The 19,731-nt window shown below is 41.2% G+C and overlaps 3 protein-coding genes across 7 annotated transcripts; 2 read left to right on the forward strand and 1 right to left on the reverse strand.

Annotated features, from left to right (window-relative positions):
• The first annotated feature begins 362 nt into the window (after window positions 1–362).
• LOC115593073 (alanine--glyoxylate aminotransferase 2, mitochondrial-like) lies at window positions 363–7,717 on the forward strand. Its single transcript, XM_030436416.1, has 14 exons — window positions 363–506; window positions 1,741–1,829; window positions 1,979–2,169; window positions 2,255–2,378; window positions 2,475–2,569; window positions 2,667–2,760; window positions 3,234–3,327; window positions 3,646–3,746; window positions 3,955–4,047; window positions 4,406–4,538; window positions 4,926–5,014; window positions 6,237–6,386; window positions 6,512–6,610; window positions 7,248–7,717. Exons 1-14 carry the CDS (start codon window positions 410–412, stop codon window positions 7,347–7,349), a joined length of 1,551 nt encoding a protein of 516 aa, XP_030292276.1. The 5' UTR covers window positions 363–409; the 3' UTR covers window positions 7,350–7,717.
• A 3,349-nt stretch (window positions 7,718–11,066) lies between these two features.
• zcchc9 (zinc finger, CCHC domain containing 9) lies at window positions 11,067–14,424 on the reverse strand. Of its 5 annotated transcripts, none has more exons than XM_030434713.1 (7): window positions 14,316–14,424; window positions 13,705–13,795; window positions 12,303–12,773; window positions 11,859–12,009; window positions 11,681–11,773; window positions 11,530–11,598; window positions 11,067–11,389 (listed from the first exon to the last, which is right to left on the reverse strand). In XM_030434713.1, exons 3-7 carry the CDS (start codon window positions 12,756–12,758, stop codon window positions 11,277–11,279), a joined length of 882 nt encoding a protein of 293 aa, XP_030290573.1. In that variant the 5' UTR covers window positions 12,759–12,773; window positions 13,705–13,795; window positions 14,316–14,424; the 3' UTR covers window positions 11,067–11,276. The 5 variants fall into 5 exon arrangements, with proteins under 5 accessions (XP_030290573.1, XP_030290576.1, XP_030290572.1 ...); XM_030434716.1 differs by having other exon boundaries at window positions 13,699–13,795; XM_030434712.1 differs by having other exon boundaries at window positions 13,705–13,838; window positions 14,316–14,404.
• Window positions 14,401–17,969, forward strand: LOC115592173 (low choriolytic enzyme). Its single transcript, XM_030434711.1, has 10 exons — window positions 14,401–14,531; window positions 14,617–14,649; window positions 14,745–14,810; window positions 14,918–14,967; window positions 16,044–16,113; window positions 16,185–16,299; window positions 16,476–16,648; window positions 17,153–17,234; window positions 17,312–17,433; window positions 17,680–17,969. Exons 1-10 carry the CDS (start codon window positions 14,435–14,437, stop codon window positions 17,916–17,918), a joined length of 1,047 nt encoding a protein of 348 aa, XP_030290571.1. The 5' UTR covers window positions 14,401–14,434; the 3' UTR covers window positions 17,919–17,969.
• The last annotated feature ends 1,762 nt before the right edge of the window (window positions 17,970–19,731 follow it).

Raw genomic sequence — 19,731 nt, forward strand, 5'->3', positions numbered from 1 at the left:
ACAATGCATCTTCACCTTCAGCCATTTTACAAAAGTTAAGCCAAAATATCTGCAAAGTACTGAGTAGTATCGAAGCCCTGCCCAACTCAGTCAGCTGTCAATAATAAACCCCCTTTTTTTGGACATTAGATAACAAATTAAAGCCAAACTTGTTAAAAAAAAATGAAACCTTGAACTAACAGAGGGAGGCAAGTCTTGTGACCTATACGTCAGCCAGCCACCAGAGGGCGATTGGGATGTTCTTGCTTCACTTTTTTTTTAGGAGAGGTCATGTCCATCTTTGCACACAGTCTGGGCTGAACCAGGGTACCATTGGCTGGGCACTGTCCACCCATCCTTGGGACTTAGTAGAAAAAGAAAAGTCAAGGGAGAAGGATACTGAGTGTCCTCTGTACTATACCTGCTCAACATGCATAAAGTTGGTTCCTGTGTAAGTGGCCGGTACGCAGGTCTCTTGAGACAGTCCTGCTGCTCTCTTGGTTTGGCCAGATTTCACCTGGGAATTGGTGAGTGAGCCTAAACGTAGATCAGGGTCTGCTGCTGATGCTTTAACAGCGTGTGGGGGTTTATTATGTGTAGGGATTCTGGTGCACATCTAACAATTTTAGAGCTAGAAACTAGAAAATAAGCACAAGATAATCTGTCACATTATTTATGTGCTGCTATAGGCTACAGTAGAATTATTTCTATTTTATTATTACCTAATATGTTAATTTTATCCTATTTATTTTGGATTTCATTTCATTTTTGTGTAATGAGTTTGTCTGTAAAGCATCAGTGATGACATTTAATTAAGTAATATTTCTCTGACAGTAATCAAGTAGAGGTTTTAGCAAGGAGTGTTGACTCATTTCATTGTTTGCTATGCTTCTGCTTTGTTGTACTTTTAACTCACATTTATTTCATAACTCTGGTTACTAGTTTCATAGCAGGTTAAAATTGTTAATATAAAATTAAAATCAACCAATAAATCATGGTGTATTATTATGGCTGCTATTATTATTATTAATAATAATTATTATTATTAATAATATATTATTAATATAAAGTTTTATGAACCAAACCTATATACATAACTGCTGAAATAGTTGTAGAATTGAATGCCTAAATAAATTAAGAGAAACATTTTTGCAATTTAATACTTATCTGTCACCATGAATATAAATATATAGATAAAACACAAGACATTCAATATATAAGTATTAAATATATCGGTGTATCTGTATGTTTGTTAATTTGTGTGTGTGTGTGTGTAGGTGTGTGTGCGAGTATAATGTTTCTCCAAGGTGTAAATGCATCATGATCATAAAAAAAAAAAAAAAAGATCTGTCTGCGAGTCAGACCAGTTCTAACTGACATTATCCAGCCATCAGTGGACCTGGAAAAACAGGAAGTGTAGTATTCCTGCGTTGCACAATGCAGAGTTAATGCTGTAAACCATCAACCGGGTTACAGTCTGATTAAGCACCGACCGTCTAATTCAGGATGTCACTGCATCAACAGGAGGTACAACAATTTTACATCCGGTGCATATTTTTCTGCAGATGATAAATATACTGGTTCCAGATCTGTGAATCGCTGCGCACATTTACGATTCCCTCATCAGTTCAGTGAAAGTTTCAAGACCTCTCAAGGAAAATGTCACAACTGCTTGTCACAGAAATGTCATAGTAAGAGTCTGGACGTTCTGAAAAAATCGAAAAAAATAACAAACTGCTTTAACTCTCCTCAATTTTAAAGGTGCAGTATGTCAGAAACCAGCCTTCAAACAACCTCCTGCAGAGCTCCCCATGATGCCGCCATGCGATTTCCAGGGAGAGAAATACAAAGTAAGACTGACCAGGAATAAAGGATGCAAAATGAAGTGTGGGCCAAGAGCTAAACTGCACTGCTTGGCTTTAATGATTGATTAAAACCAATAACATACCAAACATACGACACTAAGCTACATTACTCCCTTTTCCTTTTTTGAATTTAGGGTTTGTCCAAAGAAGGGATGATGAAGATCCGCAAGGAGCATTGCAACCCCGTGACCATGAACATCACCTACTATGAGAGACCGATTTACATCTACCACGGATACAAGCAGTGGCTGTGGGACGTGGACGGGAGGAGATACCTGGATCTGTTTGCTGGCGTGGCGACTGTCAGTGTCGGCCACTGCAACCCGTAAGGCCCCTTCTTCCTTTGCCGTTCTGCACAATGATTGGCATGTTTTTATTCTGCTCTGACGCCCTGTGCTCCTGTGACACAGGAAGGTGACCGCAGCTGCAGAGAAGCAGCTGAAGAGACTGTGGCACACTACGAACATCTACGTCCACCCTACCCTCCATGAGTACTGTGAGAAACTGGCCTCAAACTTACCAGATCCTCTGAAGGTACCGTGATGGAGTTTGATGAAGCGAGGACAGGAACGCTGCATAAACACGAGGGTTGAAGTTAAAACGACTGCTGGTCTGTGTTTCCCTCTCCAGGTGATATATCTGACCAACAGTGGCACAGAAGCCAACGACCTGGCGATGTTGATGGCTCGACTTTACACGGGCAATTATGAAATCATCACTTTCAGGTACATGTCTTATCTTATAAAAACATGAAAGTTAAGACACGTGAATAGCAATTCCTTCTTTAAATGTTCGAATGTTTGTTTTATTTTTACCTTCCAGAGGGTCGTATCATGGTGGCAGCCAGCAAACCATGGGTCTCACCTCCAACTCCTCATATAAATACCCCATCGCCACAAGCTCGGGCTGCACACATGTAAGTAAAAAAAATCCAATTTATATTGGCTGAACATAATGATGCACTGACAGGATGCAATGTGTTGTGGTCCTCTTGCGAGGCTGCCATTAAGTCTTAATCTTATCTGACAATTATTAGGGCCGCGCTATCAGATTACGATTGTCAGTGCAGCGGCTTGCAAAGACGTAACCGTCCATTACGGCTTTTACCAGAGAGAGGATCTGCTAATTGCTTGTTCAGTGACAACGGCCATTCAATACAGTCTGTTTTAAAGATTTGACAGTTTTTTTGTTCCTTATTGGTAAAACACAGTAAAGTTCACAAGACGAGCATCTTTCAAAGTCCCAAAGAGCTGTTGCAAATTAACCATGTGCTCCTACCGTGCTGCCAGACGGATGCATGCGTGATAAATAAACATTTTGGAGATTTCTTTGCGCTGCATAACTCAGGAGTGCTCGATCCGGCTGACTAGGTTTCTGCCCAATCGACAGGTCATGTGTCCTGATGTGTTCAGAGGTCTGTGGGGAGGAAGCCACTGCAGGGACTCTCCTGTGCAGACCATCAGAGAGTGTAACTGCGCCCCAGGTACACAAACACAGGCAGTCCTGCCTCTAATTAATTCACATTTCTGTACAGACCTTGGTAACTGAAAGGGCCATGCATTAATAAATTACATGTGGTTTTGACCACAGTTCATTTGCAAAATGTATGTGTATTTTCCTGAAAGTCATCAGAGTAAGAGAAGTAAGTTTTAATCCCAAAAGTCAGACAAAGCCTCCTTCTTTTGATTAGTTTTCCTCCTTTAAAGGGACTCTCGTATCAATTATGACGTATTGATCACTTTTTTATTGGCCATATGATGGCGGACTGCAATGTGGAAAGGAACTGTCTTTGATCCCGCAGGTCAGTGCATGGCAAAGGATCAGTACATTGGACAGCTCAACGAGGCGTTCGCTACGAGTCTCCCAAGTCGGATTGCTGCTTTCTTCGCAGAGCCCATCCAGGTACTGTACTCTGTCGTTGAGCATTACTGATTATATGCCATGGATGTGAGATTTACAAATAAAATGGACATTTATTGAACAATTTGATTTTAAATCAAAGAGTAAGAACTCTGTTTAGTCCGTTGTACCCACATGTCAGTTGTTTTCTCATGTTCAGTGTCAGTGCTTGATGGGACTCTTGAGATCTGAATGCACTTTGTCTGTACAGGGCATGGGAGGAGCCACGCAGTACCCTAAAAACTACTTGAAGGAGGCCTACAAACTTGTGAGAGAGCGCGGAGGGATCTGCATTGCCGATGAGGTGAGACGGTTGGCCTCAATTATTCTCGTATAACGCTCTAAAGGTAAAAGTCAGAGTGAGGACGTGATGGAACTTCGTGATAGCGTGTTCCTTGGCAGGGCCTGTTTGGTTTTAGTAGAAGCTGTATTTTCAAAGTAGGTTCAAGGTTCAAGGTTTTATTGTCATTATACAATACAGGATTGCACAAGGAAATGCAACTGTAGCCCCTTCCATGCTATATGCTCATAAAATGTATAAGCGGATATTCAAATGTTCAAATTGCTATCGATCTGATGCGTCCATCCTTTTTCCTACGCTGATGTTTTTGCACCACATATCATGAGATTCGAAAGGAATTGTTCTGTGTTGTGCCGGGCAGGTCCAGACTGGATTCGGACGAACGGGAACCCACTTCTGGGGTTTCCAAGGTCATGAGGTCATGCCTGATATGGTCACCATGGCGAAGGGCATCGGTAATGGATTCCCAATGGGCGCTGTTGTCACAACACCAGGTGAGGTACTACTGTGAGACATTATTTTCTACTTTAAACAGGAAGGATGAGAAAGATGAAATAAAATGTTCTCTGCATATATTAGAAAACCATTTTCTGACACAAATTGATTCGTATGCTCGGGCCAGCTATACATAGCTTGTTGCCATAGCTCTCAGCAGTGGTAATCTCTCTTAAGATGTACTGACAGTCTCTTCAATCAGAGACCCCGCTGTTCTCATCATCATGTCCCTGAGAAATCCTGCTGGGTGGCGTAATTACAAAAGTTCAGAAACCAACATGAAAACATGTAGACACATTTCCATAAATCATTTGTGAGCAGGCAGAGTTTTGATCTGCGGCAGCGGTGAGCAGAGGCATGAACTTGTTTAAATATTTATTTTCCAGAAATTGCGGCATCTTTCGGAAAGGCCTTCCACTTCAACACGTTTGGAGGAAGTCCTATAGCTTGCGCCGTTGGCTCATCTGTAATTGATGTAAGTCCTTTTTTCATTAGCGCAGGAGAGTTCATCTTGATCCCGTCTTGTATTTTCGTCCATAACAAGCAAACTGAATTCATGTTTTCTTTTCCGCAGGAGCGTACAAATCTGCTCTGTAGATCACATCCTGCATACAGAAACCCAAAGGGAGAAATGTATATTTGATGTGTTTTGGTTACATGACTTTTTGATTATTTATACTATCTTACATTAAATATTAAACCGTATTTGCATACAGCAAAGATAGTATTGTTTACACCATCAGGCAGACAGTGACACTGACAACAACCTGCTACACAACACAAGAGACACAGACTTAAAAACAACCCACAAACTTTCCGGCTATCGTCTACGCAACTCAGAGACATGGACACAATGTCTTGTCCTCTACCAAGTCTTGTTGAACGAGCGACCAAAGAAATAATCACTGGGCTGAAAAAAAGGAACTGTCAGGCTAGTACGCTAATTAGCTGGTCAGCACATAAACAGCATAAAAACATGTACCTGCATATATTGCTTTATGTCGTTTAGATGTCGCCTGTCCATATCAATTCAAAATTTGCTGCGGATCAAGTGTGTTAGCTTTGTCTCTCGTTCCCCTGCTGGTGCTTAGCCTGCCAGCTTCTGCCAATCAGACAAAAACACCAACGCACTCGGGTGCGACGTAAACTTACTTATGTTCACATTTTTCTCATCATTTGATGTTCTTTGACTTAAGAAATGCCAAACTGACCAATTGCAGCTTCTGACAGTGCTGACAATGGTTTAATAACACAGGAGTCGATGTCGCAAATGCTTCCTTTGAATAAACTGTGTGAACATACTGTCCTGCAGTGCTAACTTGCTAGCTTCATCTTAACCTTGGAGAGCTTTTTTTCCCTCTCCTTTTATAAATATATACATGAAATGCAATGGTGGTGAAAAATGCCTCGGAGAAGTAAGCAAGGACAGTGGAGCAAAAATAGAGAGAAGCTCATTGTGACTGCCAGCCTGGCCTCAAGCGAGGTCACCATTAGCTGGGCAGCTACATCCCCTCAGCAGCTGACTCAAGTAAAGTCACTGCGCCCCCATTATCTGACGAGACAAGTCTTTAATAATAGAAACTGTTGGTGAAACAATGAAAACCGCTAATTAACATTGTTTTTTGATACAAATTAATGGTGACGATTGCTATTTACGTCAGACTTTACACATTAACCGATGGATTCTTGCTCAACAGACTATCAAAGAAGAGGGCTTGCAGCAGAACAGCCACGACGTGGGCACATACATGTTGACAGAGCTGGCAAAACTCAGAAACAAGCACGAGATCATCGGTGACGTCCGCGGAAAGGGCCTACAGATCGGTGTGGAAATGGTCAAAGACAAGGTACTGAGTTCAGCTATCCTCCTGCGTGTGTCCATCTGCTGCTACTTGTGAATCCAATCCATCATACGCAATATTCAGGCCTCAGGACGCATCCGCCTGTTTAACCTCTTCTCTGTGATCCACAGGCCACCAGAGCCCCGCTGTCTCCTCAGGCAGCGAATGAGATCTTTGAGGATGTGAAGGACATGGGGGTCCTGATAGGGAAAGGAGGAGTCTACAAACAGGTAACAACACTCACCTTGAAGCAGCCTTTCTCCTCTGTCACTTTATTTTACAGGATCACCAGCATCCTACAAGGTCTGAGGTAAACTCTGTGCGAAGACTGTGTTCAGAGATGTGCTTTTATTTCCAAACAGTTGCCCGAATAGGCTCCTCAGTTGAACATAAAAATAAAATACTACAGACATTTCTTTGTCTGTTGCACAGTGAACATTTTAGTAAAAGCAGAATAGAAGAATGTGAGTCATCTGTGTTGGAAAACCTTTTACAGAAGAGTCAAAACGGCTCTAACACAACTTCTCACCTCAGCATGTAATGCCAAGAATAGACATAACGTAATAATCATTAGTTATAAACTAATTGTGTTTGTAGTCCACAGAACCCTAACATGCGCTTTTACACTAAAAGATCTACTTGTGCATTTACCCGCCTATATATATATATATATATACATATATATATATATATATATATATATATATATATATATATATATATATATATATATATATATATATATATATATATTCCTATCTTTACCGCTGCCCCTCAGCATGTGACTCACAGTGAAGCCTCTGGTCTATTTATGAACGTTTTCTCCATAACGTCCACTTTTCTGTTTCTGTTTCCTCGCCACCTCAGGTGTTCCGCATCCAGCCGCCCATGTGCATCACAAGGGAGGATGCAGATTTCTTCCTAGCAGTTTTTGACAGGGCCATAAAGAACTACATGGACAGACACTGAGGGAGTCAGAAGGAGCGTCTCGACGCTAAGTAGCCAAACCTGGCAACCCGAATCAGCATTGCACTGGAAATCTTTTCAAATGTTATTAATCATTTGGTTGCTTTTTACTTTGTAGAACTTAACTTTAACAGTTAATTATCTACATGCTGTAATTATGAAGATGCCAATGTTGCTGCTTTAGAACATTTTGTTCCTTTTCCAGTTAAGACTCGGTTATTGAATCGCTGAAAACTTTTCAGGAATACACACACTGTACATATTTTTATATAGTTGCTGTACAAAACAATCACAGACAATTCATCTGAGTGTAATAATGATTTCAGGTTTGTTGAAACTATTGTGTTGTTAAATATTTGCTTGAATGTTTCATTTAGATTTTTTTTTTTTATCTTACCAATAAAACTGCATTTGAAAAAGGTATTTAATTATATTATTTTCTTTAATTACATTATAATGTCTGGGATTACTTTAAAATGTATGAAAAAAAACAGTTTACTTTGATTTAATTGTTATTACATCCACTGGAGAGGTTATAATTTGTCCACTTGTTTGGTGGTTGGTTGGTTTGTGGGCGGGACTACAAAAAATCTACTGAACAGATTTTGACAAAACTTGGATGGAGGATGGGTCTTGACCCAAAATAGACCCCATTAACTTTTGGTGCGGATCCATCAAATGTTTCTCACTTATTTTAACATTGCATTAAAGGCTGTTTTTCATCATTTTCCTTAATTTTTCACGGAATAATGCAGAGATCTTGCTGAAAAAAACAACCAAAAAAAATCCAACAAAAAACTGGTGTATTTCAGTCGCTGGTATCTATAGGTGAGTACAATTTGATGTGGATGCTAGATCTGATAAAATAGTGGTTAAACAGTCATGGGTGGTTAAAAAAAGTTTTTAACACACTGGTATTGGATCGGTAATTAGCATCCGTTCAGGTATCAAGAAGGAAAAATGGTATCAGTACATCTTTGATCACGGGGGTAAAGGTCGATTTATGAACATCTTGTTTGTCAGCTGGTTTATCAATACAGTGAAAAGTTAACGAAAAGGGTACAGAAGAGGTTTCAGTCAGTACACGCAGCCTCTCATACACACACAGCTGTCTCACTCAACATAATTGCGTAATTAAAAAAATATATATATATTTCCGCTCTCCGTCAGCTAATCCAGTCCATTAAAGTCTGTTTTCAGAAAGCCTTCTTCGAGTTTTTATTCCCTCCCCAGAGACTTCTCAGAGGGCTGTTTTTTTGTGTCCCTGCTGAGTCCAACTCTTTCAGGTTCTTCAGCCACGATGAGAGATGTGTCATTGTTATAGGTCAGGCAGCGGGGGATTAGTTCCCTCTGGAAGTGGAAATGGAGGGAAGAGACTTAAAAATACGAGTATGGAACATTTTCTGACAGTAAAACAATGTCACAAGGTTCTTTTTGATAACTGAAAGGGATGAAAATGTCAAAACTGATGATGTTTAACTTTAAACTCTGCAAACTTGACGTTCTTCGACTTGTCTTTTCCTCCTCCCTTCTTTCCTTTTGGCTTCCCAGAGCTGCGGGGTCAACATACAAATCAATTTGGGTTCTCGGGGCTTCCAGAGAATTGGATCACACCTGAAGAGCTGCACGGAGCCATATTATGTTTTTTAAGTTTCAAAAACAGGTCCCCAGGTACTTCAGATGTTTAGGAGATCAATGCTGTTTTGCTGTGAAGCTCCAGAAATGTTACCTGACTTTCCATCAGCACGGGGGGGACGAGATAATGACTGAATTTTCAGTTTTGAGTGAATTGTTCCATTAAAGAGGAACTTCAGGTGCCTTCTGTCTCCTTGTTGTAGTCTGAAGTTGTGTCAAACAGAAATATTAGGCCAACTTGGCTCAATGTTTAAGCTTCTGTGGGAGCAAATGACAAAATCACGATCCCATCCAGGAATTGTGAAATTGAGGAAGTCAACTAAGGAGCGGTGGCAGATTGCCTTTTCCAAGAGTTTTCAGACTTTAAAGGGTTCTTATCTCCTCTGTTCACATGACATCTTTCTCCTGTTAGTGGAATCCCTCCAATTTTGCGCTTCCTCAGATTTATTTGTGACACTGATTTATGACACTGGGCTACAGACGTTTACTGTGCATCGTAACTCTTGTTTTATGGCTGCGCCAGAGGCTGTAATGGGGTTGTGGAGTAGCCTGATTTGTGATGTGGAAATCCACATTTTAGGTGAGAAAAACACTGGCAGGGACTGTGTTTTCTCAAGTTATAAGGCACAAGTTCTGTCTGCTGTGGACTGGACACTGGACGTTGGACGTGTTTTCAAAGAGCGAGTGAATGAGCAGCTGAAGGAACTCCAGTCTGGTCGTGTTGCTGTCCGCTGGAGCTGGATTATCTTTTAGGGACTGTTCTTGAAGTCGAGGTTGATGACGACCTTATTGATCGCTCACAGAGAAGACTCACACTACTCCCCGAAGAAAATCCATCCCGCAGCGCTGAAAACATCCTTTAAAGGGAGAAAGGATGTGCATGCTGAAATTACATCCTAATGCAGAATACAATGTGAAATCCATAAGTGTGTGGGAATGAAGAGAGACGAGAGGTGGTGGACAAAAGAGACAAGAAAGAGCAACATGAGTGTGATGGCAGAGAGGCGGCTGAAACAAACGCCCACAACTGTCAAAATGGAGAGAAATGGGGCGAATGCAATGTAAAATAACACATCAAATCAGAGAAGTTACATTTTGACGGATGAAAAAGTCAGATGTGGCAAAAGTCCACACATTCTTTCCTCCAGTAGAAGTACAGATACTTGTGTAAAAAGTTTTAAAAAAGACTAGTAAAAGTAGAAGAGCTGATTCAACTTCTTTACTCTAGTAAAAGTAATAAAGTACAGGCTTCTGCATCCACATTATCACATCGCCTCTGCGGTGAATGGCGGCGTGTGTTTTTGCCTGACGACTTTCCTCCGTCAGTAGCAGCAGGATGACCTTCAGGCCAGAAGTCACTCTGTAAGTCCTGCAGCAGAGCGGCTCAGTGCTGCCCCCGAGTGGACGGGTCTTAAAACACCAGCTGCAACAGAGAAAAGCCAAGTGTGCAGCACCGTTCAACATCACAGACAAATGGCTAAAACAGAAAGACATGTATCAAACAGACATACCGTTACAGACACACAGAATAACAGTATTTTGTGGTTCATGGTCTTGGATTTCTCAGTGTCCCCCTCTCTGCTGTGGTCTGGACATTGTGGAAGTTGATGTTGCATCAAATACAAAGAAGCGCATTTTATAATAGTCGAATTATTTGGCAGAAAAATCTGAAACGATGCCGACGAAAATCGGCCCAGATAATCAGCCAGTCTGTCCATCTCTAGTTTACACACTTATGTATTATTTAACATAGGACCGGAATTCTCCTTTAATATCCCGGGAACACAAAAGCAAAGACAGCAGAATCTGAACCCTTTATTTCCCCATAATGCATCTGGCAACCCAGAGCAGGGGAAGATCATGTGATGTGATAAAAATAACAGCTACTAAATGGACCGTGCAGTGAGACCGCTTCCAACGTGGAAAATGAGCTTGTAAAAATCATAGATGCATTTAACAGGTTTTCATATCCAGAGGGTTTGTTTTGTTGATAAAAAATACAAGTTAAATTAGTCTGAATGTCTAAAACAATGAATCCAGAATTTTAAGTATTGTTTCATCACCAGAATAAAGTCAGACTGTAAATATATACACAACAGAGGCAACACTTTATTAAAAAGGATATTTATCAGATATACACAAAGAGAGGCAGAATGTGTCAGAAGAAACGCTTCACTGCATGTGAGCAGTAATTAGTCTGTTAGAGTCCAGATGGTGAATCCGATCTGAAATCTGTAGATGAAGCTCCTGAACAGAGTCGGCGTGAAACGAGGAATCAGCAGGACTCTCTGCGAATCAGAACTTCACCACTTTAGTCTGTTTGGGTTTGGCTTTCTTCACCGGAACGTGAACGTCCTCGTAGTCAGCGCTCATGTTGTTGGACAACCAGGCGACGGTCACCGAGTTAGCTGGAAGGAGAGAAATAAACGATAAGAGACGCAGAGTGGAGGAGGAGGTGAACACCACACAGAAGATGACTCGATTACAAGTGCTGCAGGCAGAGAATTTCTAGAGTGTGGTAGTTTGAAGATGTGGCAGTGAGACCCACTTGCAGCCTGGTGCTCTGGACAGTCCTTCTGAAAATGTTCCACCGAGCCACAAACACGACAGCAACCTCCTACGAACACAGAAACATTCAGTCAAACGGGTGTAAAATTAATCACTTTACAAAGTGGTGATTATTTGTTATCCGTTTGTACCTTGTGCATACATTCCTTTAGGATTATCTGGGCAGGATCGTGACAAGTGTCCAGTCTTACTGCAGATGAAGCACTTAGCGTACGGGTAATCACCTGAGAGAATCAACAGCTTAATGTTATTAAAGCAGAAGACAAATATGTATCACAAAACAGCTGTGAGTCTCCGTGTTGTCCTCACCCAGAGCGGGGTCCACTTTAGCTCTGCACTTCTGGATTTCGTGTTCGGTGGAGCCGCAGCGGTAGCAGATGCCTCGGCCCATCTCCTCGTCTCGGTCGGCCTCAGGACAGTCGGCCAGGCCGTGACCGGGCTTCCTGCAGTTAAAGCACAGCTGGAGGAGAGAAGGAGACAAGGAGATCGGTCAGAGGAAGGAAACAAGGACAGAGATGATAGAAGGAAACAAAAAGTGGGTGAGAAGAGGAGATAAGAGCAAGGACACAAAGAGAGGTAGGAGAGAATGGGAGGAAGGAAACAAGGAGTAATGAGAGGATGAGAGGAAGGAAACAAGGAGAGAGTGAGAAGAAGGAATGAAGGAGAGAATGAGATGATGAGAGGAAGTAATAGAAGGAAACAAGGAAAGCTGAAGACAGGAACGTCAGGGATACATGGTTTGGAGTCGCTCACCATGTTGCTCTTCTTGTCATTCTGTCTCTTTACTCGTCTGTCCTCTCTTCTTCTGTCTTTCTTCAGGGCGGTCTCCACCTCCTCCCTGAGCTCCTGTACATCCTCCCTCCCTCCTCTGTCTCCTTTGGTCAGCCTCTGGCCGCTCTGCTGGAGATACTCCATGAAGCCGTTCACATCTTCATCCAGGTATTCCTTCTTCTTGCGGTTGGGTTTTTTAATATCTGATCCACCAGGCTGAGTCCCTCTCAGATAATCCCTCTGACCTCCTTGTTTAAATGAGCCACCAGAGCTTCCTGGGTGACCTCCTTGTTTAAATGGGCCACCAGAGCTTCCTGGGTGACCTCCTCCTCGTCCACCACCTCCTCGTCCTCCTCCTCCCGCTCTCAGCTGGCTCCATGGAGTGGCCTCTGCTGGCTTGTTTTTGTGGACGTTATTGGCTCTCGCCCACCTCGTCATGACTGCTCACTGAAGCTAAAGAAAGAATTTGTTTAGTTAAGGTGGAACAGATTACAAAATAACTGCAAAGCTAAAACTTATTAGGAGAACATCTTTGACTGTTAGCACACAGGAAGGGAAGAGTGATTACAGCTGTCACATTGGGCTGCCTTTTACTGTGACTGAGTTGATGTCAGTCAATCTTTCAGGAAGAATTAAGAAAAACAAACAACTCCCTCTGTAAAGAACACAAAATCTGCAAAGACTGTGCTCCCATTCTAATGTTTCTACCTAAATTCATTTTATATATTTACATTAACTCCTTCCAAATGTTGCATATTATCTTTTTCTTGTTTTCCAATTTATTTCTGTTTTCTATTTTTCATGATCTTTCATATCTATGTATCTCTTCTTTGCCTGAACAGTGTTTGTTATTTCCTTGGATTGTACTTTCTGATACTTGTTTGTTTCTCTGTTGCAACAGACGAAATAAAGACATACCGTTGTATTGTTATTAGTTGTAGTAATAGTAAAAATATTACTATTGTCGAGCTTCTGCTGTCAAACAGGTAAGTCGTACAGTTGCTGACAAGTTTCAAACATTTTTGAGGAACAGTTTGAAGCACAACGCGATTAATAAAGACTGTTAAAGCCGAATTTCCCTAGAATTTAAAATTTACAGAAATTAACTGGTTTCTTTGAGTGCAACCGTCATTAAATATCGTTAGCCGAAATTCTAACGTAAAAGACGTCACTTTTCTAACGTCATTCTCTATGAAACGACTGTTAGCATGTAAGCTAGCAGCTAGCTAAAACACAGAACGTAACCTTATTTCTTATTGATAATTGACATTTGTCGAACCAAAAAGGTAGCCGAATACAACAAGATAGTTGGCGATTAAAGATAATCTTTACCTACAGAACGTGTCGTTGATTAAAATATAAATAAAGGCTAAAATACCTTTACCTTGAGATAGTTTCAGCCCATGTGTTTGTATTTTTCTCCGGAAGTCACTCTTCTTCTACGGTCTCTCCTCGCAGCAGCCTACCGCCCCCTGCTGTTCGGTGGAGTGCAGAATAATGACCAGACTTGTTCTCTGGCTGAAATTATGACATTAACTACTTATTTCTGCAGAAATGGGGATGAATTGTCTGTCAGTCTAAGGTTTATATTAACTTATTAACTTGTGAATTAATTAATGTTAATGCAAACACCAATAAGCTCACAACCAGGATTCTTCTATAGTATTAGCGTATATTGTCAACAAATACTAATACAACTAATTTAAAAATGTTGGCAAATTGGAAATAAATGACTTTAAACCACATTTCAACCCTATGAACTTATTGGTATTCAAATTCCAATGTTAGTGGAGTCAATGGATTCATTCAGTCAATCTTTATTTATATATCAGGGTGAAGGTTTAAAACATTAGCGTAAGTATCGTCTTAGTGATGTAGCTGGTTGAGGAGCTCTTTTATGTTCTTTGGAATATTTTAATTGATAACAATGCATCATATTTAAAAAAAAAAAATATGACGATGACATTGTCTTTTTTTCCCATAAGAAATCCTTACCTGCAAAATAAGTGTATAACATCAATAAAAAATATTTTTCTCTCTGAATGTGTTAAACGTGTCCTCCTCTGAGCCTCACAGGAATAAATGAGGCAGCGGCTCACAGGTGATTTTACTTAATGTCACTAACGAGCATCATTCCGTCTGTGCTGACCTCTGAGATCATGCTGCGTCTGCTGCTCGCTGCACTTCTGTTGGTCAAATCTCCTACAGATGGTAAGAAATCAGCATGTTACACAAAGTTTGATTTTACCCCCTGGAGAGACAAACAAGTGATTTTTCTTTCATCCGTTGTGTTTAGTCGAGTCTGGTCCGATACAGGAGGAAAGACAAGGTAAAGGCCTGGTCTGACTGAAGCCTGGATTGATCAATATGTTGTCGTTGGTTAGATTTGTGCGTTTCTTTAATGTACAGATGTGTTTTCTACAGCACTTGAGGAAGACTGGTTCACCAGGGTGCTGAAGTATATGGACTCTAACCCAGAGACTATAGAAGGTGAAAACACAGTTTCAACCTGCCAACATGTTTTCAATTCAATGTAACTCGCAGTTGTGAGTAAAAAGACAAATTATATCATTCTTTTCTTTTGCTTTTTATGACAGAGCTGACGACCAAGCAATACCCAGTGTTGGAGGGAGACATGATTCTGTCAGTGAGTGAAACGAGTTCATTACTCATTCAATTTATTTAGAATCATTTTAAGTGCTGCGTGTAAGTTCTAATGTATTATTGGACAAAGTTGGGAGACTTGAGAGACAAAATCACTGAGATGTAAAGGTCAAACGAGAAGCAGCAGCGGACGAGATCCTGACTTTTAGTTCCTGATGGATTAAGCTCCAAAATAGTGGATCCTACATTTCCCATCATGCCTCCATACCGCCCATCGTTGGGTAGACGTCACAGGTTGGTTGTGGTTCTTTGGATCACTCTCAAAGCATTTCCTGAGAAAAGCTGTAAAATTCTCATGGCCAGAATGAATGTCTGCATTGCAACTTTCTGCAAACCACAGGTTTAAATTTGGTTTCTTTCAGTTAAATGTTCAATTTAATGTTGTGACAACACTGTTTGTGCTCTGATTGGGTTTTTGACACAAAGTCCATGTGGTAAGGGTTAAAGGGAATCATTGGGTTAAGAGAAAAACATGGTATAAAATACCTAGTGTAGATGCTACAAACACAGCCGGAAATTGTCCAAAGCTCTCCTTCATCTATTTTGTCCATCCAGGTGCGTCATGTTTAAAAATGTTGAAACTTATGCTGCATTCAAGTGCTCGTAGCATGATCCCATTTCCTGATTTGGTAAGTGGTTCTACCCATTTTGGTGCGTGTGTCGTGTTGGACTGTGGGAGCAGCACGGACACCAAAAAGAGGTCGTTATGCAGTTTGTCCCTCAGAGCGTTTATACAAGACTTTGACATCTGTTTCAAGTATTTGACTGACAAGGAAGAGGGAAGGTTATAGGTCAGGAAACACAATTCACAAATCTGCGCGTTACCACCAACCCAATGTTCACTTTGTCCGCCATGTGTCGGCATCATGATTTCAACTCAGGCACCAACATTTCCTGACTGTCCGAGATGTTGTTTTGATGTCACCGGGGCATTCACATGAATTTTCCCAGTCGGAAACCATTTGTCCATTAATCCCAATAGCACATGAATGCACAGTAAACCCCCCAGATTTTAGGGAAATCAAAATAACTATTTTTATTCCTTTTTTGTGCTTACAGACTGACAGGAATGCAGTGGCGAGGCCGTGGTCGACGCTGGAGATCCCGTATGAAATCAGCTCAGAGATGGGTAAGCCTGACATCCGGTCACTGCATCGTGTCTCCTGGCTCTCTGAGTTTCACTGTTTGTGTATTTTCCAGAGAGTCGGAGGCACGACATCCTCTCCGCGATGGCGATGGTGTCTAAACACACCTGCGTGTCCTTCCACCAGCGAAACGATGAGACAAACTACCTGATCTTCAAATCCAGCAGAGGGTCTGAAAACTTTGTGTATTTTAAACTGAATTCAGAACTGATTATTTTCCATAAATCCAATAAATGTAAATGTTTGACAGAGGTATAGAAAAAATGTTACCCTTCAACTAATTGTTTTAGCTCTAAGCGAATGTCTCAAATATGTTTTTAAGTGACATTAAAATGATTCATTCTAGCTGTGCTTCATACGTGGGCTTCATCGGTGGAGAGCAAGAGGTGTTTGTTGGGCCGCGGTGCGCCCTGGGTAACATCGTCCACGAGATTCTTCACGCTCTGGGCTTCCACCATGAACACACCAGGACAGACCGCGGCCAGTACATCACAGTTCTCTCCCAAAACATAATGAATGGTAATGTCGCTGAATGAAGTCAAAAATGTGTTGTTTTTTTAATATTTGGTGCAGTTTAATGGCATATGCGTTTCTGTAGAATTGGCCATCTTTTTGGTTTCTGTAATCGGTCTTCCATACAGAACTTGCCTTAGAATCATCATGCTTTTAGGTTTTCTTCAGTATCAACGTATTCCAGTCTTGGATGTGTGCACAGTAAGTGGCACACTGCAAACAGGGACAGCTAACGGCTAATTCGGCATACTTTTACATGCCAAACAATTATAAGAAAAGGAGAATAGCGGGCTCTTTTTAAACTTGAGATATAACACAATTTCCCTCTTTTCAGAGGATGAATGAATGTGAAAACAAACTCTGAAAGGACATCAATCTGTACAGTGAAGCTCAAACATCCCAGTAAAGGAACAAAAATGACACATATTTTTTGAATATTGGTGAAGTATGATGGTTGACAGTTTGTGTGATCTTTGCGCCCTGAGCTAAAATAATCAAGATGTGTTTCAGGGAAGGAGAGAAACTTCCGTAAGCTTCCAGGCCAAACCTTTGACCTCAATTACGACATCTCCTCTATCATGCACTACGGAAGGTAAAGTGTCCAAAATACTAAAGCATTTAAAACTTATTTTCCCCTCTGTGTGAGTGTGATTTTTATCCGTGCCTCAGTGGGTTTTTTTCAGCTAACGGTCTGCCCACCATCGTTCCCCACGGTGAAAAGAAGGAGATGGGACAGAGAGTCAAAATGACACAGCTGGACATCGAGAGAGTTCGCCGCCTCTACCACTGTGGTGTGTTCACTCTCTGTACTGCCATCAAAATGGTCTTTAGTTTCAGTTCTACCAACTACAACAGTAAAATCCTGCTTTTACATTAATTCGCGAGTAATATTAATTGAATGATATCATATAAAAGTGTCCCAGGACACATTTTTATGCATTTAGCGCTCCAACTTCTGGATGGAGCCGTGCAGCAGTGTGAGTAAGGGATGAGTTGCACATAACGTCTGACTCTTCCCTCCTTCTGCTCTTCACCAGACACCCTCGCAGAGGAGGTGGAGAACAGCAGTGCTGCTGAGAAGGAGGAAGATGCAAGCGTGCATCGTGTACTTTTCCACGACGCGGCCTCCGGCCTCACGACGAAGAACAAAGCTCACACTTCTGCCAGCAAACCAGAGGAAAGTGACACAACCAGCACCGCCGTCTCTGCAGCTGCTGCCCTGCAGCACCTGAACGCTGCCACCAGAGGGCAGAAAAACACCAGCAGAGAGAACTAGACTGAGCTGAGACTCAACTATTTATTAATAAAACCAACAAACATACCTGTATTTCAGATTTGTCTTCATTGGCATGTTTATATGATATATAATATGATCAAGAAAATTGCAGAATTTCACAATCTTTTCATTTATCTTTTCCATAAGTGAATAAACGAGCTGTTCTCAGAGGAAAATCAAGTCTCCAGGATGCTGTTTGAAGCTAGAAAGGTGGCAGGGTCCGCCACATGTAAACAAAGTAAAACGCTATGAAATTGTGTTTTCCTTCTCTAAGGGTTGGTTTGTTTATTCGACCATGAAAAACAAGCTCTTTCTCCTCTGAAATTTCTTCCCCAATCTGAATATGCAGTTTGATTTTTGGATGACGGCAACATCTCGTAAATCTTCATCGTCAGCTTGCTCAGATGTCCTACAATTTAATACAAAGTAGAGGTAATTTTAACTTTCTACCTTTTTAGACCTCTGACTGTGTTTAGCTGACAGCTTTCATTACTGGTTATTATGAGTCATTCTACAGAAATGTTTTGTTTTGTTTCTCTCCTAACCTTTTACAGAAAAATCACAGCTGAAAAAACACATGAGATCTGATTCTTTTTTTTTCATATTTCACACCATCATAAAACAACGGGGTTATTTAGACGACTAATTGCCTCTTGGACCAGATTTTTTAAACAGTTATTTAACACTCCGAGCGTCACAGAACTACTCCACTGTCTTTTCTGTGAGGGGGAATATACACTTTTATCTCCAGATCTCAGATGAAGCTTTCACTGGTGCAAAATAAAAAATAGAATATAAATGGATTAAATTACATGATTTGGTGAGTTTTTACATGACTGACAACATGTGGTTCGATGCTCTGTGTTGTCACTGCTGTTACTCATTAAGATCTCATTAATGTATATTCATAAAGTCAATTCTTCTTCTTTCAGTTCTTATTTCTTATAGCTTAACGTCTGTCAGATCAGCATGCATACGTGGTGTCTTGAAGAAGAACACCCATTATTGATCGACACCTCAGACGACATCAGTCTTACTCGTTTCCAGACAAACTTTATCAACGTTGGTAGTTTCTTTCCCCGTCTGACACAGCGAGCTCGTCGCCTCCTGGACGTCAGCACATCTGCTGTTAGTTCATCACTGTTGTTTCATTCTGTCGCATCTCTGCACAGAACAATAGACATTATTATTTACTTAATTCTAAAGAGGAAATCTCTCTACTTTCTGTGCAGTTTCAAGGTTTCGTCCTCATTCTGTCAGCCTGACTTCACGGTAATGGACACTTGTGCTCTCTTAGCTCGGCTGTTTGACTGTTGTTTGTTACCACATGTCAAGTGTAAATGTCAGAGCAATTTTCCGCCAGCCTACCTGCATGACAATAAACTGAGCTGGAGATAAATATTTGGCAGTTAGGTCAGATTCCAGGAACGAAACCCATCCTGCTAGTGAAGCCGTTCTCGGGGTCGAGGGAAAGAACGCAGTCGTCGAGTTTGGAGGAGAATTGGAAAAAAAAAAATAAAAAAATAAAAAATGATGTGGTGCTGATTCGCTTTCTGCAATCAGCCGAGGAGGAACCTGCAGGTTTAACACCGGCACCTCTGGAAATGAGTTTCTAGCTGGACCGAGGAGTTAAGATGACTCCGCTGTTTGTGTTAAACAGTGAAAACTGCAAACTCTGAGTATTCTGTTCAACTTTACGTTTCCAATCCTCTACACCTGAGGCTGATATTGTACTTTTTTCACACCTCCACATGTAGAGTGGAGCAGCTCGTAGTCCTAAAACCCAGAAATCAGTTAGCATTTTTGCACATCT

The sequence above is a fragment of the Sparus aurata genome, chromosome 12 (genome assembly GCF_900880675.1).
Source record: "Sparus aurata chromosome 12, fSpaAur1.1, whole genome shotgun sequence".
In the NCBI taxonomy this organism is placed as follows: domain Eukaryota; kingdom Metazoa; phylum Chordata; class Actinopteri; order Spariformes; family Sparidae; genus Sparus; species Sparus aurata.

Excerpts from the sequence above, each read along its gene's own strand:
- LOC115593073 (XM_030436416.1), top strand. The coding sequence starts at position 410 with ATGCATAAAGTTGGTTCCTGTGTAAGTGGCCGGTACGCAGGTCTCTTG. Across the intron at positions 507-1,740 it reads CAGATTTCACCTGGGAATTG|GTGCAGTATGTCAGAAACCA; the intron begins GTGAGTGAGCCT and ends TCAATTTTAAAG. Across the intron at positions 4,048-4,405 it reads GGATCTGCATTGCCGATGAG|GTCCAGACTGGATTCGGACG; the intron begins GTGAGACGGTTG and ends TGTGCCGGGCAG.
- zcchc9 (XM_030434713.1), bottom strand. The coding sequence starts at position 12,758 with ATGACGAGGTGGGCGAGAGCCAATAACGTCCACAAAAACAAGCCAGCA. Across the intron at positions 12,010-12,302 it reads ATGACAAGAAGAGCAACATG|CTGTGCTTTAACTGCAGGAA; the intron begins GTGAGCGACTCC and ends TCTCTCCTCCAG. Across the intron at positions 11,599-11,680 it reads TAAAGGAATGTATGCACAAG|GAGGTTGCTGTCGTGTTTGT; the intron begins GTACAAACGGAT and ends CTGTGTTCGTAG.
- LOC115592173 (XM_030434711.1), top strand. The coding sequence starts at position 14,435 with ATGTCACTAACGAGCATCATTCCGTCTGTGCTGACCTCTGAGATCATG. Across the intron at positions 14,650-14,744 it reads GATACAGGAGGAAAGACAAG|CACTTGAGGAAGACTGGTTC; the intron begins GTAAAGGCCTGG and ends TGTTTTCTACAG. Across the intron at positions 14,968-16,043 it reads AGGGAGACATGATTCTGTCA|ACTGACAGGAATGCAGTGGC; the intron begins GTGAGTGAAACG and ends TTGTGCTTACAG.